The following is a 15,563-nucleotide window of genomic DNA, read 5'->3' as shown; positions in this document are numbered from 1 at the left end:
TAATTCGTGCGAACGATTTCTTTTATTCCAGCGAACGATTAAGCCAACTCTTATTTCTAGTTCATGCATGCACAGGAAGGATAAACACAGTCTCCGGCGATGTTCATGCCTTCTGCGGTGGCGTTTTAGGGCAACTCTTAATTAGAGAATAAAGTCTAATATAACGAGATTAAAGTCGTAATATTACGAGATTAAAGCCGCAGTATTTTGATTTTAATTGTAACTGCTTGGCCTGCAGCGCAGGGCACGGAGGGAAAAGAGCACATACCGTCAGTTAGAAACGTAGATAAATGACGGTGATCTCAGGATCTCATAACAGATCATGCATGATCACCGTCAATTATCTATGTTTCTAACCTGCTTATTATTAATGTTCTAGTGTTACAGCTTTCGGCTCTGCGCTGCGAGATTCCTCTGTGCGGGGAGAGCGCGCGGCGCGACACGGAGGCTTTCCACCGCATTTTAGTTTTTGCTACCAAACAAACATAAATACAGTAAATTCCAGTCATGAATAAAGGAAATAAACCTTTTACTGAAACAAGACGACTGTCTCTGTGTGTTATAAATCACGTGTTATGATCAATGTGGAATTGTGTTTATTAATTCCTTATGTGCAACAATAATATAACGTAAATAAGTATATTTTACTTAGTACAGTATATTCAATTGTACACTGTAATAATGAGGAAATAAAGATGATATAAAAATTTATATAATACAGTGTGTGACATTTGTCTATGAATGGGTCATATAATGTACTAGGCTACTTTAAATCTGTACCACTATATAAAATTAAAATAGCTGGCCTAAAATAATAATAATACAATGTTTTAAGATGTTTATTTGAGTGGGCGGTATATATTATAATTTGGATCAATTTGATAATTTATTCCAGTATGTCATAAAAATGTGTGACCAAATGTAATTGTAAGATGTAGGACATTAATATCATGATATTACACCAAAAACAGGTATCCTGTTATCTCATATAACAATTATCCCAACTAATTTGTATTACAAATTACACTTGTATGCAAATTATATGAAAATGAAACCATTTAAACATACTATTTTCTGATACATCATTATCAGAATTATAATGCAGACGTATAAGCTCAGAAACATACATAAACCGTTTTATCACACTGTTTCATGTGCATATTTTTTTGAACTACTTTATAATTATTTGGATTTTATGTCTTTTTATATGACATAAAAGCTAGAAACAGCATATGTTATACATGAAATGCAATTTTGTGTTTTCATCATTATATACCTGTAAAAGGTGACCATATTTTGCTACACAGATTCCCATATAGAGGGTGTAAATACCATGAATGTAATAATGATGTAACCAGATTTAAGAAGGGGTGCATTTCCTTGGAGGCTGACTGAATATCTAGTACTAAAAGTATTTCTTGGTTGGGTGTACAGTTATAGGGGGTGCTTTATAAGGTAGATCTGCTGGGAAATATTGGGAATATTTTAATATGAATTATGTTTATTTAATTAATACATTAGCCCTATATTACTAAATAGTGAGAAATTAACTATTCCACATTGATCATAACTTTGACGCGCATATCATGCTTCACAGTATATTTGAATTTGATATGGTTTTTATAACACACAGAGACAGTCGTCTTGTTTCAGTAAAAGGTTTATTTCCTTTATTCATGACTGGAATTTACTGTATTTATGTTCGTTTGGTAGCAAAAACTAAAATGCGGTGGAAAGCCTCCGTGTCACGCCGCGCGCTCTCCCCGCACAGAGGAATCTCGCAGCGCAGAGCCGAAAGCTGTAACACTAGAACATTAATAATAAGCAGGTTAGAAACATAGATAATTGATTGTTATGAGATCCTGAGATCACCGTCATTTATCTACGTTTCTAACTGACGGTATGTGCTCTTTTCCCTCCGTGCCCTGCGCTGCAGGCCAAGCAGTTACAATTAAAATCAAAATACTGCGGCTTTAATCTCGTAATTTTACGACTTTAATCTCGTTATATTAGACCTTATTCTCTAATTAAGAGTTGCCCTAAAACGCCACCGCAGAAGGCATGAACATCGCCGGAGACTGTGTTTATCCTGCCTGTGCATGCATGAACTAGAAATAAGAGTTGGCTTAATCGTTCGCTGGAATAAAAGAAATCGTTCGCACGAATTAGAGAAATTGTTGGCATGAACTGCTACATCGTTCGCTCGATTTAATTTTTTTTTTTTTACCCACGGCCCCTCCCGGGCTCTGTACTAGCCAGCAATAAGCTAGCTAGCTAGCTAAATTAATCAGAATAAGCAACAAAATACAAAACTTTTTACTTAATAACTAAGATAAGGTTAGATACAAGTTACCTAACTGCCTCAAACTTTAATTCAATCAAATAACTTAAACTGAGATCCACCAAAACACAAGCTTAGCTTATTCGTTTTCAGTCAACAGTGTTCGATAGATAATTCTAACACTCTGTCTTAAATATTTATCTTAAAATGTAGAGTTAAATTGAGTGATGGGCCTTTTATACATAAATAATGACCAAATTCTGCTTACCATTTCCTATGGTCTCCGTTTCCCCATCTGTGAATTTGCGCCTTTTCGCTCCCTCGCATTCATTGGTAGACATGCGCAGATGAGTTCTCTTTCTTTTTTTTTAATTAAGGGGTGAAAATAGCCTTGCTGTGTGGCACGTGCTATTTGCACCCGGGTGCAAATAGACACTCCGTAATTTTTTTTTTTAATAATTAATATTATCATCTGGATTAGCGGTTTTAGAATTTCAGTATTTCACAGCTGTCCATGTTCTCCTGAGTCAGAGAATAAAGTGTATCTCTGCTCCATGTGTAGCACAAGTTCATGGTGGTGATTTCTCTCCGACTGCAAGAAGATGATAAGTTGCGTCGGCATCTGGCAGACAGTGATGGTATAGTTACTTTGAAAAAGTAATCCGATTACTGATTACTGATTACTCCTTTAAAAAGTAACTTAGTTACTTTATGGATTACTTGATTTTAAAAGTAACTAAGTTACTTTACAAGTTACTTTATTAGTTACTTTCAGCAGCTGCAGACACCACCTCCCTTCGCCTTAACATAAACATTATAACCAGTTTTGCCAATACTCCCTTTATTGGAAAATGCATTTTTAACAGCAACAATTTATCTCTATTAAGTTGAACTATTTCCTAAAAAAATAAGTTTTTTTATAAAAAAAAAAAATAACTTAACATAAATATTTTTTTTATAAAAAATAAAATATGGTCTTTCTTGATTTTACTAAACATAAATACTTGTTTTTATAAAAAATATATAAAATAAAGAAAGTCTTTCTTGACCTGACATATTTAACACTGTAAATCTTAACATTGAACTTGTTGTTCTCTGCAGGGCAGCAAGGAGTGTTTTTATAAAACAGAACCCTGTATATGGTCTAGACCAGGGATCACATATTTGCAGACTGCGGTCCGGGTCCGGACCCAGACGTTGTCCAATACGGACCCATACCGGACCCAACTACTGAGAAGGATTTAATTCTGACAGTGTTCATTTAAAGCACCGGAACTTTTCTTATCTTTACGGTATGTGCGCTCTGCGCCACAGTGAACTTCCAATCACCTGTGGTGTAAAATCTTCAAACGCTCTCCTCTGCCAATCAAATTTGTGGCAGACCGCTGCCCTGGCTAGTGACAGGGGAGAAAGCGAGACGCGTGTGATCGGGGAAGAGCGGAGGGGGAATGGGTAAGGGAGTAGTGTGTGTGGAGGAGATGAGGTGGAGAGAGAGAGAGAGAGAGTAACGCACAGTGACTTAAATAAGTAACTTTAATCTGATTACTGTATTGGATATAGTAACGCGTTAGATTACTCGTTACTGAAAAAAGGGTCAGATTAGAGTAACGCGTTACTGACATCACTGCTGGCAGAAGCCATTTCTCACTGCTGCATGTGGGGTAATAACCATGTGGCGTTCGGGGAGGAAAGGGCTGTTGCCTCTCTGGTCCGATACCTGCGCTCAAAAGACCCCTCAGTGCACCAAGCCACGGCCCTGGCCCTCTACCAGCTCTCCAGAGACCCCAACAACTGCATCACCATGCATGAAAACGGTGTGGTCCAGGTACGACCCCGGCTCCTCAAACGTTTTACACAGAAGTTCAAGAATCAAATCACTGAAACTCACTCAAAGCAGTTCAGAGCAAACAAGTCTATTTGAGATCACTACACAACTCAACACAGTTTGTTGGTAAAAACTGCTTAAAACTTCTTCTCCTGCAGGCTTTGCTTTATGGAAAATCAGGCTCTGAAAGATGGTAGTGAATCTGTGGAGCTTTTAGTAATTTTAGTAGTTTTATGATGAGCAGTTAAAGTATTACTTCTCTTCATGCTACGTCATGATGGGCTCCGCCTCCTGTCTCTGGCCAATGATAAAGCAAAGTATTTAATGTAAAAAGAAACATTCCCAGCATTTCCATCCCCTCTTCCCCTTCTGTTACTGTGGAGCTGAAGCCTTCCTGACTCCATCTGTTACTGTGAGCTTCAGTATCCTCTTCTCCATTTGTAACAGATCATATATCTTTATTATTTTCTCCTCAATTTGTGTCTGTCTCTCTGACTGTCTCTCTCTCTTTTCCTCTACATCTTATACTCTTCTATATACTTCTTGTTCAGTGTGAGACGGTTGTTTTCTGAAATTTCAGACAGATATTCTAGTTTATATTAAAGAGCTCATATCCTCCATGTATCCTGTATTTTTATAATTTTTCTTGAACTTCTCTTCTCTTCTCCATAGCATCATATTTGTATAATATAAACCCTGTAATATTGCTCTGTGTTGTAATATGACTTAATGTCAGTTATGTGTCTCTCAGCTTGTAAATTCATATGAAAAAGTAAAAGTCATTGTTTTAAAGCACAAATTACACTTCCTGACTTTAGGGGGAGCCCAAGAGCAACAAATACAAGTTCTCATATGAAGCTGCTTCAAACAGTGACCTCTAATCTAGGAGGAAAACAACAGTCTAACTGGAGGTTCTAAGGGTGTGGCCACAGGGGCATTGGCCCAAGCTGAATCTGATTGGCCCCTGAAGTGGCCCTGTCCTGTCACTTATCTGTTCTTTGTCAGAGATCAGTGGTCAGATTATAGGTACACTATTGGCACTAACGAGCCACTAAATGAGCCTATACATTTTTTGTGTGTAAATCTTTTGCCACAAAATTAAGTCCATTGATTTTACAGGAGAAACATAACAGACATTCATTTCACAACAGATTTATGACCTCAAACTGACAGAAAACAGCTGCATTTTATTAATTTGGCCACACTGTTGCAAACAGGACATTCATTTTTCTGCAGACTACTCTATGGATTACTGGCATTTATTATTTTAAAGAGAGAAAAAAAGGATAGGTGTTTGAGAAGTCGTGGGGTGAAATGTGTAAAAAACATCTACAAATTTATTGGACAAACTGTTTTTATTTAATTAGCTTAACATCCTTTAAAAAGGAAAGATAAACATGAAGCAGAGATGATCCCAGATCATAATACATTGTTCCTCTTTGTTCTTCACTAAGCTAAAGCTGATTGGTTACAACTAGATCTCTGATTTACTATTTGAATCAAGACATTGCAAAACCACAGTAACATACTGTATAATCATAGTAAGACCAGATACAGTAACACTGCACTGTTACACTGTAAACTACTGCATTTCATGGTTTTCTGCATCAAACTGTCATAAAATGTGATCTGATCTTTATTTAAATCAAGTCAAGGGTACTGGCAAAAATAATGTGCTTAAAATAGTATCACAAAAAAGTATGATCTTGCAGATCTTTATTAAACTCATTCATTCAACACTGAAAGTGGTAGTGGAAAAAGTAACCACTCAAAACTAAACTCTCGGAATCAATAGCTGGTCGACACCTTTAAATCTTTGGATGTCACTCAGGGTTGTTGATTTATTTTTTACCTCATTGATGAGACTCTGTCCTGCCCTTGAGGTCATTTTGACCAGGAGCCACAGTCTCACATTATCTCCATTTGTAGATTATTTTATTACTGTAGACTGCTGAAAGTCTGAAATCTCTTTGTAAGCATTTCTAGCTTTATGTTAATCAGCACTTTTTTGATTGCAGATCCTCTGAAAGCTCTTTTTGGTGCAGCATGGCTCATATACACGTATCATTCTTATGCAGAGAAAACTCGAAAAGTTTGAGTGTTTTTATCAGTCAAAGAAACTCAATTCCACACCTCCAAAATAGCAAGACTCCAGGTATGCTAACACTTGATTCTAATTAGCTTTTTTTTTTTTGAGGTCATTAACACAAGGGTTCAGACACTTTTTCACTAGAGAGAGTGAGGTTTTTACGGTTGTTCTTAAAGAAGACATGAATGATCATATATTTTTGTGTTATTATTTTTAGTAACATTTTATTTGTCAGTACTCTTGACTTGGATGAAAATCAGATCACATTTTATAACTAATTTATTCAGAAAACCATGGAAAGATAAAGATCCTGTGGAATAATATTGTATGGTATTGTAAACAGTATAAACAGTTTAGTGTAATTATCTGGAATCAGCCAGGTTAAATCATGGAAGCTACACTGTATTTAATTGGGTTGTTAAGTGGTGGTAATTGTAATGCTGTATGCAGGTGTAAATGGTCTAAATACGTGTAGGAATATGTGGATGAGTAAAATAGAAAATTTTGTAGCTACTTTACTTTGTAATAAATTAAACATGATGAAATAATTTTATTGTATTATTTATGATCACAGATGACAGCCACACTCCCCTGGAGGACGCTGTGGAAACCCATAAAGAAATAGACTGGACTGTTTACTATGGAAAGAACTACTTTCCCACAGGCCAGAGTCTCTCTTATTACTCTGTAATGTCACTGATTCACACTTCAATGTTTGAGCCACTGGATTTAAAGACATTTTCACTTCAGAGTGATAAACTTTATTAATACAGTAATTTTAGATGGTAAATTCTAAAAATACTGTATTCAGAGACAGGACTGACAATAAAAGTGATATTTTTTAGTTTAATTCAGCAATGATGTACATTATATACATAATTATACTTAAAAAAATAAATATTAATATAATAAACAATGCTAGTCGATCACTAATTAAGAGCACTAATCTGTTCTAAAATTCTCACTGATCTGACTGAGTGTTTATAACTGGATCACTCAGTGACCCCCAAAAGAGCTGCAGTGTTAACCTGCTAAATAGTCCACTAGTGTCCTCCTGATGAGTGTCTCCTGCTGCTGCTGGGATTCTCTCTCTGTCTTCCTGTCTGAGTCTCTGTTTCAGTGTTTCTATCTCTCTCTCCTTTTCATCCATCCTGCAATCCAAATCTTTCTGTTTCTTCATCATTATTTCCCACAATCTCTGCTGGAGTTCAGGCAGGATGATCTTCATCAGGTTTCTCTCCGCCTCCATTCTGGCTTCTCCTTCATACGTCTCCCTGATCTCCTCCATCTCCTGTCTGTGTCTCTCCTCCATCTCTCTCTTCTCCTTTTCATTCTCTTCTTTCAGTCTCTCTAACTCTGACTGAACCTCATTCCTCTGCTGTCTCTCTATTTTCAGCTCTTGCTGCATCTCAGCTTTTCTCTTCTCATCTCGTTCCTCTTTGAGCTTTTCCTCAAGTTTAGTTATTCGCTCTTCATGTTGAGTTATCTGTGCATTAAAATTAGCAGCTGATTCTGTGAATTTCATAAAAGTCTCCTGTACACATCTCTCTAGTTTCTCTCGAGTTTCTCTTTCTTCTCTCTCTCTTTTCTCCTCTCTTTCTCTGATGATCTTTGTCTCCATTGCTCTGATCTGAGACTGTGTCTCCAGGTAGATCTCACTGCTGTAGAATTTCTCTCTGTTTTCTTCCACCATCTTCTCTATCTTCTCCAGCAGCTCTGAGATCTGAGAATCATCTCCACTCTCCTTAATGTTGAGACAGTGAAACCTGTTCCCACATTTCTCCACAAGTCTCTGGACCTCCTGGTTTCCTGATTGGATAAACTCTTCAATGTTCTTCTCCTGAACTTCATCAGTAACAGTGAAGAGGATCATGGTGTTCCTCCAACATCTCTCTCCAAACATCTCCTCCATTTTCTCCAGCATCCCTCTCTCCTCTCCTGTAGACTGCTTCACTGGTAGGACTAGGAGGAAGGCGTGTGGTCCTGGAGCAGACAGACGGACACAGCGCTCCACGTTCTGTCTCAGCTCCTCCAGAGAGAGTCCAGGACAGAAGCAGTCAGGAGTTTCCACCACAGTCACCTGCCTCCCAGCCACCTCCCCCTGTCTGCTCTCACTCTGCTGCCTCACTGTAGAAGCTCCAGCCTGGCTCCTCTCCTCTCTGCCCAGGATGGAGTTTCCTGCTGCACTCTTCCCACATCCAGTCCTCCCCAGCAGCACCAGTCTGAGTTCTGCTGCAGGACCTGATGCTGGAGAGACTGCACTACACCGTTCTCCACTCACTGAAGAACAACAGGAAAGAGACAGTGAGACTAAAGATTAAATATATTACAGTATTCTGATGATTATTATATTCAGATTAATATTTAAGATACTATTTTAAACTGTAATGATTTACTTGTTGGAGGAAGTTCCTCCAGACTGCTTCTTCTCCTGAGTGATGCTGCTGAATCTGGAGTCTCTCCACTCACTGAAAAATTCATAACCAGCAGAATAGAGATTACATTACTGAGGGGGAGGAGTCTGTTAATGTTTTATATTTTATAATAAATTATAATATAGTCAATATTATGTAAATCTGAGGGGCAGACCTACTAAAAATTGAGCTAATTACAGACAGTCTACCAACACTTTTCAAATGAAAACAGGTTCCACTTATTAAGATTAAAGCAGTAAAATAGCCCCTTCAACAACACCATTTACACACATCAAGATAAATATTATTTGCATGTAAGAAATAATCACTCTATTAGCTTTTAAATATGTAATAAAATAATACCGTGTTCTTATTTATTTAATATTTAGTGCTTTTATGAAGATTAAACAGGTACGTACTGTCTGGAGGATTTCGCTCCATACTGTTTCTTCTCCTGACTGGTGCTGATGGGTCTGGATCTGTTCTTTCCTGCAGCTGCTTGTTTCTCTCCTCTAGAAGTCTGTCTTTCTCCTCCACCTGTTTCTCTCTCTCCATTATCTGTGTGTCTCTCTCTCTTAGAAATCTCTCCTTCTCTTCAATCTGTTTATCTTTTTCTCTCAGTTCAGTTTTCTGTTGCTCCAGTAGGATCATCATCTCCTGTAGTTCACTGCTCTTGTCCTGCAGCTCCTTTCTCAGTGTCTCCAGCTGCTCTTTACTGCTTTCTACCTCTTTCTCTTTCTTCTCCAGTTCTCTATCTTTCTCCTGCAGCTCCTTTCCCAGTGTCTCCATCTGTTCTTTACTGCTTTCTACCTCTTTCTCTTTCTTCTCCAGTACTCTCTCTTTCTCCTGCAGCTCCTTTCCCAGTGTCTCCAGCTGCTCTTTACTGCTTTCTACCTCTTTCTCTTTCTTCTCCAGTACTCTCTCTTTCTCCTGCAGCTCCTTTCCCAGTGTCTCCAGCTGCTCTTTACTGCTTTCTACCTCTTTCTCTTTCTTCTCCAGTACTCTCTCTTTCTCCTGCAGCTCCTTTTCCAGTGTCTCCATCTGTTCTTTACTGCTTTCTACCTCTTTCTCTTTCTTCTCCAGTACTCTCTCTTTCTCCTGCAGCTCCTTTCTCAGTGTCTCCAGTTGCTCTTTACTGCTTTCTACCTCTTTCTCTTTCTTCTCCAGTACTCTCTCTTTCTCCTGCAGCTCCTTTCTCAGTGTCTCCAGCTGCTCTTTACTGCTTTCTTCCTCTTTCTCTTTCTTCTCCAGTACTCTCTCTTTCTCCTGCAGCTCCTTTCTCAGTGTCTCCAGCTGCTCTTTACTGCTTTCTTCCTCTTTCTCTTTCTTCTCCAGTACTCTCTCTTTCTCCTGCAGCTCCTTTCTCAGTGTCTCCAGCTGCTCTTTACTGCTTTCTACCTCTTTCTCTTTCTTCTCCAGTATTCTCTCTTTCTCCTGCAACTCCTTTCTCAGTGTCTCCAGCTGTTCTTTACTGCTTTCTACCTCTTTCTCTTTCTTCTCCAGTTCTCTATCTTTCTCTCTCAGCAGTTTGTTGGTTTTCTCCAGCTGTGTGTTTTTCTCCTGAAGTTCTTTAGTAACACTTTCTAATCTTTCATTTGTGTTTTTTAAAGTCAGATCTCTCGTACTGATACTCTCTAAATGTTCTTTAATGATCACCTCGTTCTCTTTCAGTTTAATATCTTTATCCTTCAATTGTTGTTTTATATCATTTAATTCTTCTTTTGTCTTCATGAGACTTTTCTCCATTTCTTCCTTTTGTAATTTAAGCTCCTCCTCTAATTTCTTTGTTCTTTGTGTGAGTTCATCCTTTAATTCTGTGAGAAGTTTCTCCTTTTCCTCCAGTTCTTTGTCCTTCACCTCCACTGTTTTTATATTTTCTGTCAGTATTCTCTCTTTCTCCTGCAGCAGTTCATTCTTCTCCTCTATAGTTTTTTTCTGCTTGTCTATGGTCTTCCTTTGTTCCTCTAATGCAGTGTTCTTTTCTTTAAGTTCTTTATTTCTCTCCTCCAGCTGCTTTTCTTTATCTTTCTCAGTCTCTGAGAGCTTCTGTTTCAGTGCTTCTAACTCTCTGTCTTTTTCATCCATTTTTCTCTCAGACTCTTTCAGTTTCTGGGTTACAACATTCTGAACACTCTGCTCAAAGACAGTCTTTATGAGGAGAGTATCTTCCCTCATCGCTCTCTGCTCATATTCATGTTTCTGTTTTTTGTGCTGCTCTATCTTCTCTACCTTCAGAACTGCTTCCTCTGAGCTCCTTAAAGCTTCCAAAACAGCTCTCATTTTTTCTCTGATCTTGTCTTCCTCTCTTTGTCTCATCTCCAGTCTTTCTTTAACTCTTCTTTCCTGCATCTCTCTGATCTTCTGTCTGATCTCTGTGATGCTCTCTCTCTCTGCATCTTCTTTTTTACTGTCTGTTTGTTTGGCTGTGTTCTCCAGTTCAGTCTCAGTTTTCTTCAGCTGCTCCTCCTGTGATTTCTGTTCTTCTATTAAACTCATTAAGTTCTTCAGTACAGGACCAGGACACCTCTCCTCCTTTAATTCTAAAATAAACAGATATGATAGATTTATTATTTTATTAAAAATAGGTATAAACAGTGTGAACATTAAACACAATTATAGAATAAATTATAATATCAATCATTCTTACTGTAAATGTAAATTCATAAACACTACTGCTCTGTTTTTGTTTTAAATGGAAACATGTGAGATTAGTAAATATAGCAAATAAACAGGACATGCAGACATTTTTATTGAACTGATGACTGTGTACTTCATCAAAAAGACACCATTTTCAGTAATTTCTTTATTTATTTTTTTTTCCAATTCGGCCATTAAGTTCAGCATCCAGAAGTTATATCTTCACTGCTGATGCTGATACTGGTGTTTGACAGATTTAATTTAGTGGAGCTTTCAGTTGAACACCTGTGAGGTGTCTTTGTCTCAAACTGCAAGATATTCATCTTCTTGTACTTTTGTGCATCGGGGCCTCCCACTCCTTTTCTTTTCTTTTCTACTCTCTGAAGGAAACAGTTCACAGCATTTTCACTTTCTAGCATTGAGTAGCCTTCCTTTCTTAACACAACATCAGTCTGTCTGGTCTCTAAAGAAAGGTGTTTCTTTCTGGCCATTTTGAGCCTCTAACCAAGCCAACATCTAATGATGCTTCAGATACTAATCTGACTAAGAATGGTCCTTTATGCCCCTTATTAAAATATTTTTCAGCTGTGCAACAAAATTGTAAAAGAGCCTAATATTTACAATTAGCCTAATAAATGTCTTAACTCTGATTGGCAAAAGAACAGGATATTAAGTTAAAAATCGGTTCAGACCTTGGCCTGTCGAAATTTTCTCTTACTGGACCATACTGAATTCTAATTGAATACCCCTGCTCTATACAAAAATAAGCTTTAATGCAAACATTTCCATATTTAAGAAAAAAAAATACATTTAAATTAACTGTTTATTGGACAAAAATGTTTGTGAATTGTTTTGTTGCATAAAAATTGTAAGTGATCCCACACTTTTTAAGTAATGTACTTAATGTGATTATAATTATGTCTGTTTTTAACATCACCGTCAAGAAGTGACTGTTCACTTGCTGCCTAATGTATCCACCCTTTAACATCTACCACTGTACATGAACATAAGCTTTTCAGTTCATCTGTCAGTGGTACTAATGTTATGGCTGACTGGTGTATATTAATAGTAGTATATATTTCTCAGTATTAAAGAGTAACAGTAGTCTGGAAAAGAGGAAAGACTGTAAACTCCTCCTCCAGTGTGAATGAGGTCACTTCATCTCCTCCAATCACTGACAGAAGAGCAGCAGTGAATCTGACTGATCTCTATAAGAACATCAGACACCAGATCTTCACTCAGCTGAAGAAGAACATGCTGATGAGTAGAGGTGGGAATCTCTAGCTATCTTATGATTCGATTCAATTATGATTCAGTGATCTGTAACGACACTATAAAATGATTATTGATATAAATGATTATAGATGCATCATGTTTATTTTTTTCTTATATCCAGGATTTATTTTTTCTGATTGCATAACTGCTTAGTACTTTTACAATAAAGTATCTGTAATGATTCATAATGAATTAAATGGAAGGGTCTTTATTAATTGAATCAAATGGAAGCAATATAAAAAGTGCAAGGCCAACATTTGAGAACATCCATCCCAGAATCACACAGAACCAACAAACAAAGAAAAAAGTGCTCCTGCTGCAGCAGCTTGTAGTAAATGAATAGATTTCAGCAAATGCTAACGTCTAACCAACATTATGTGCAACGAGCAACAAATCAGACTAAAATATAAATACTGTACCAAAACCACAGCTTTCATACAATAATAGAATTCTGTACCAACAGCTCTCAAACTAAATACTGCTCACTGACTTCAGCTCATTCTGAATAACTAATAACATAAAAATCTGCACTTATAGATTAATAAAGAGTTCTAACCTAAAGAGAGACAATTCTGACCTAAAACAATATCCTGAGAATATATAGAACTCCTCAGACAAACAATTACTGAACCAAAACCACAAACAACTTTTATACAAGAATAAAGAATTCTGTATCAGCAGCTCTTATACAAAGATCATGTCTGTACATTTCAGCATGTTCTGAATAGCTAATAATATAAAAACCCTCTCTTATATAAAAATACAGATTCTAAGACCTCTGACTTTCAACTAAATACTGAAAATAAAATTCCTCAGATAAAAAGAACGTCTGCAGAGAGGAGAAATGTGGAATCACTTCTTATGGATGTTTGATTTACTCTGTGGAGGGTTTTGCTTTCAGATTTATTTACAGTGTTCTATAATGTTAAAGCTAAACAAGAATAAAAGCATCTCTATTACAAAAAATACAAACTAGGCCACAATGAGATCAGGCCAATGTGTGTTAATGCAAATGAGTTTAGCTAGTGAGTGCTAATGTGTGAGTTGTAATGTAAGAACAGGAGCTGGTCTACATGTTCAGATGAAAGTGTGCTGAACTGTGTGATTATAAAATCTCCTACTGTAGAAAAGTCTCTCTCTGCAGAGATACTGGTGTCAGAAATACACAGATATCTCTTGATCAGCTTGGAAATCAGAGAGCTGTAAAATGTGCTTTTGCTGAACTCCAGCATCAGTAAAGTTCTCCAGCAGAGAACATGATGACGTCCTTCTTTTGAGAGCAGGGCTTTGTTGCTCCTCCTCAGTGACTTCCATACTTCTCCACTCTCTCCACTTCAGACCCTTGAACTGTACTGTTCCAACTGTTACTCACATCTAATCTCAGCTTGTGTTTTGTAGAACAAGTAGCTTCTGCTTCTCTTCAAGCTGGTGTTTTTCAGTAGAGCCGTGGTGGAAAAATGCAGTGATTGGTAGTGATGTAGTGATAGACTTCACACATCTTAATGATATAGCAGGTTTAGTGTGTGAGTGAAAGCATTTCACATATAGGAATTTACCCAGTTCAGCAGCAATAACTAAATTAAGTACATTATCTTTCATTAAAAAATAAAATCTTTTTTCAAAGCCCTGCTTCTCAGTAAGTGAATACAGACACAAATCCTTGGCAATAAAAGTTTGCTTCACACTTTCTGAGTTGTGTGGAAGCTTATTGGTTGCTCAATGGTTCACTGGTCAGCAGCTACAACTGTAGTTTTTCAGCTTCCTCTGGGTGGAAAAGTGTAATATGGTTCCTCATGTTTGTCGTGTTTCCAAAATATTTTAGTTTAGTTTAACACAACTTGCATATTGTGTGTTTTTCTCAATGTTGTTTTCCCTTCAACTACATAGAAGCCAAAGTGTTCCCATGCTCTAGCCCAGGGGTGCACCACATACAGCCTGCGGTCCAGATACTCTGATAATGTTTTATACTCTCTGTTTTACATCAATTCAGTTCAAACTAATTCTATCTCTCTGTCTTCCTCCGAGTTACTGACTGCCCACCTGTCTGACCAGATACTGATGGATGTCGGACCCTCAGGCTCTCATGTCTCCTGTCCGGCCAGACTGATGGAAGTTTCTGAAGTCAGCTCTTCTCCATCACCCACCACAGATCAGCTGCTCATCATCCATCTCACTCTCCACTACAGATTACATCCCAGCCATTAGTGGTGCTGCTATACTCCTGAATATATAAAATATATATAAAACCTATGTGGATGTTTAAAAGACTTTTTAAAATGAATTTAAAAGCTGTTTGACCAGTGGTAGGATGGTCCCTCCTTAAATGTGAGTCTTGGTCCTCCCAAGGTTTCTTCCTCCTCTTTCAGCTCTGAGGGAGTTTTGCCTCCGCGCTCACTGGGGGTTCTGTATTCTGTATTTTCTATGTTTAATGTTTTGCCTGATTATTTGTCCTGTGATCATGTTTCTGTAAAGCTGCTTTGTGTCAACACCAGTTGTAAAAAGCGCTATACAAATAAATTTGATTTGATTTGATTTGAGGTGGGTGTGAGGTTCTTCCTCAAGCAGGTAGAGAGGAAGTGACGGTTTATATCAGTCCCAAAATTAAGTTATATAACTCCACAACTGGAGTCGACACAGCTGTGTACTAGAAGACTTAAAGCAGGCATTCAATGCAAGATTTGGGCAGTTCAGAAATGAACAGGCTACACTCCGACTACCTGCTGATCCATTCTCTGTGGATACTGAAACTGTACCTAAAACAACTTTAAAAAAGAACAAATCTGATAAAGATTCATCCTTAATAGAAGACAGAAAAGAGGAATCTCTGAGTCTGCAGAGCTGCTGAAACTCTTTCCCATACAATTCTCAACATTATTTTTACACACACACACACTCACACACACACACACACAAACACACACACACATACACACACACACGCACACACACACGCACACACACACACACACACACACACACACACACACTCACACACACGTCATCATAAAAATGTCTTTCATTCAGTTCTTCATACCTGAAATG

At 37.6% G+C, this 15,563-nt stretch overlaps 2 protein-coding genes across 18 annotated transcripts in view; both read right to left on the bottom strand.

Moving 5' to 3' along the window:
- LOC111197591 (golgin subfamily A member 6-like protein 22) overlaps positions 1-15,563 on the bottom strand; it is a 280,890-nt gene that overhangs the window by 139,207 nt on the left and 126,120 nt on the right. For 4 of the 16 annotated variants that reach the window (XM_049476206.1, XM_049476201.1, XM_049476197.1 and 1 more), the window contains exon 6: positions 9,756-10,007. The exons of 10 other annotated variants lie outside the window; for them this stretch is intronic. In XM_049476206.1, coding sequence (XP_049332163.1) covers positions 9,756-10,007 — 252 coding nt within the window. Of the gene's footprint in view, positions 1-8,591; positions 8,664-9,755; positions 10,008-15,563 lie in introns of all 16 variants that reach the window. 2 more of the 16 variants (XM_049476236.1, XM_049476224.1) reach the window with 1 other exon arrangement.
- LOC111197592 (trichohyalin-like) overlaps positions 1-15,563 on the bottom strand; it is a 309,738-nt gene that overhangs the window by 209,594 nt on the left and 84,581 nt on the right. The window contains exon 2 of one of the 2 annotated variants that reach the window (XM_049476187.1): positions 10,467-11,149. The exons of the other annotated variant lie outside the window; for it this stretch is intronic. Coding sequence (XP_049332144.1) covers positions 10,467-11,149 — 683 coding nt within the window. The remainder of the gene's footprint in view (positions 1-10,466; positions 11,150-15,563) is intronic. 2 annotated transcript variants of the gene reach the window in all.

This window comes from Astyanax mexicanus, chromosome 1 (assembly GCF_023375975.1).
Source record: "Astyanax mexicanus isolate ESR-SI-001 chromosome 1, AstMex3_surface, whole genome shotgun sequence".
NCBI lineage: Eukaryota > Metazoa > Chordata > Actinopteri > Characiformes > Acestrorhamphidae > Astyanax > Astyanax mexicanus.
Note: the sequence above shows the minus strand (reverse complement) of the source record. Positions and strands in the feature narration are given on the sequence as shown.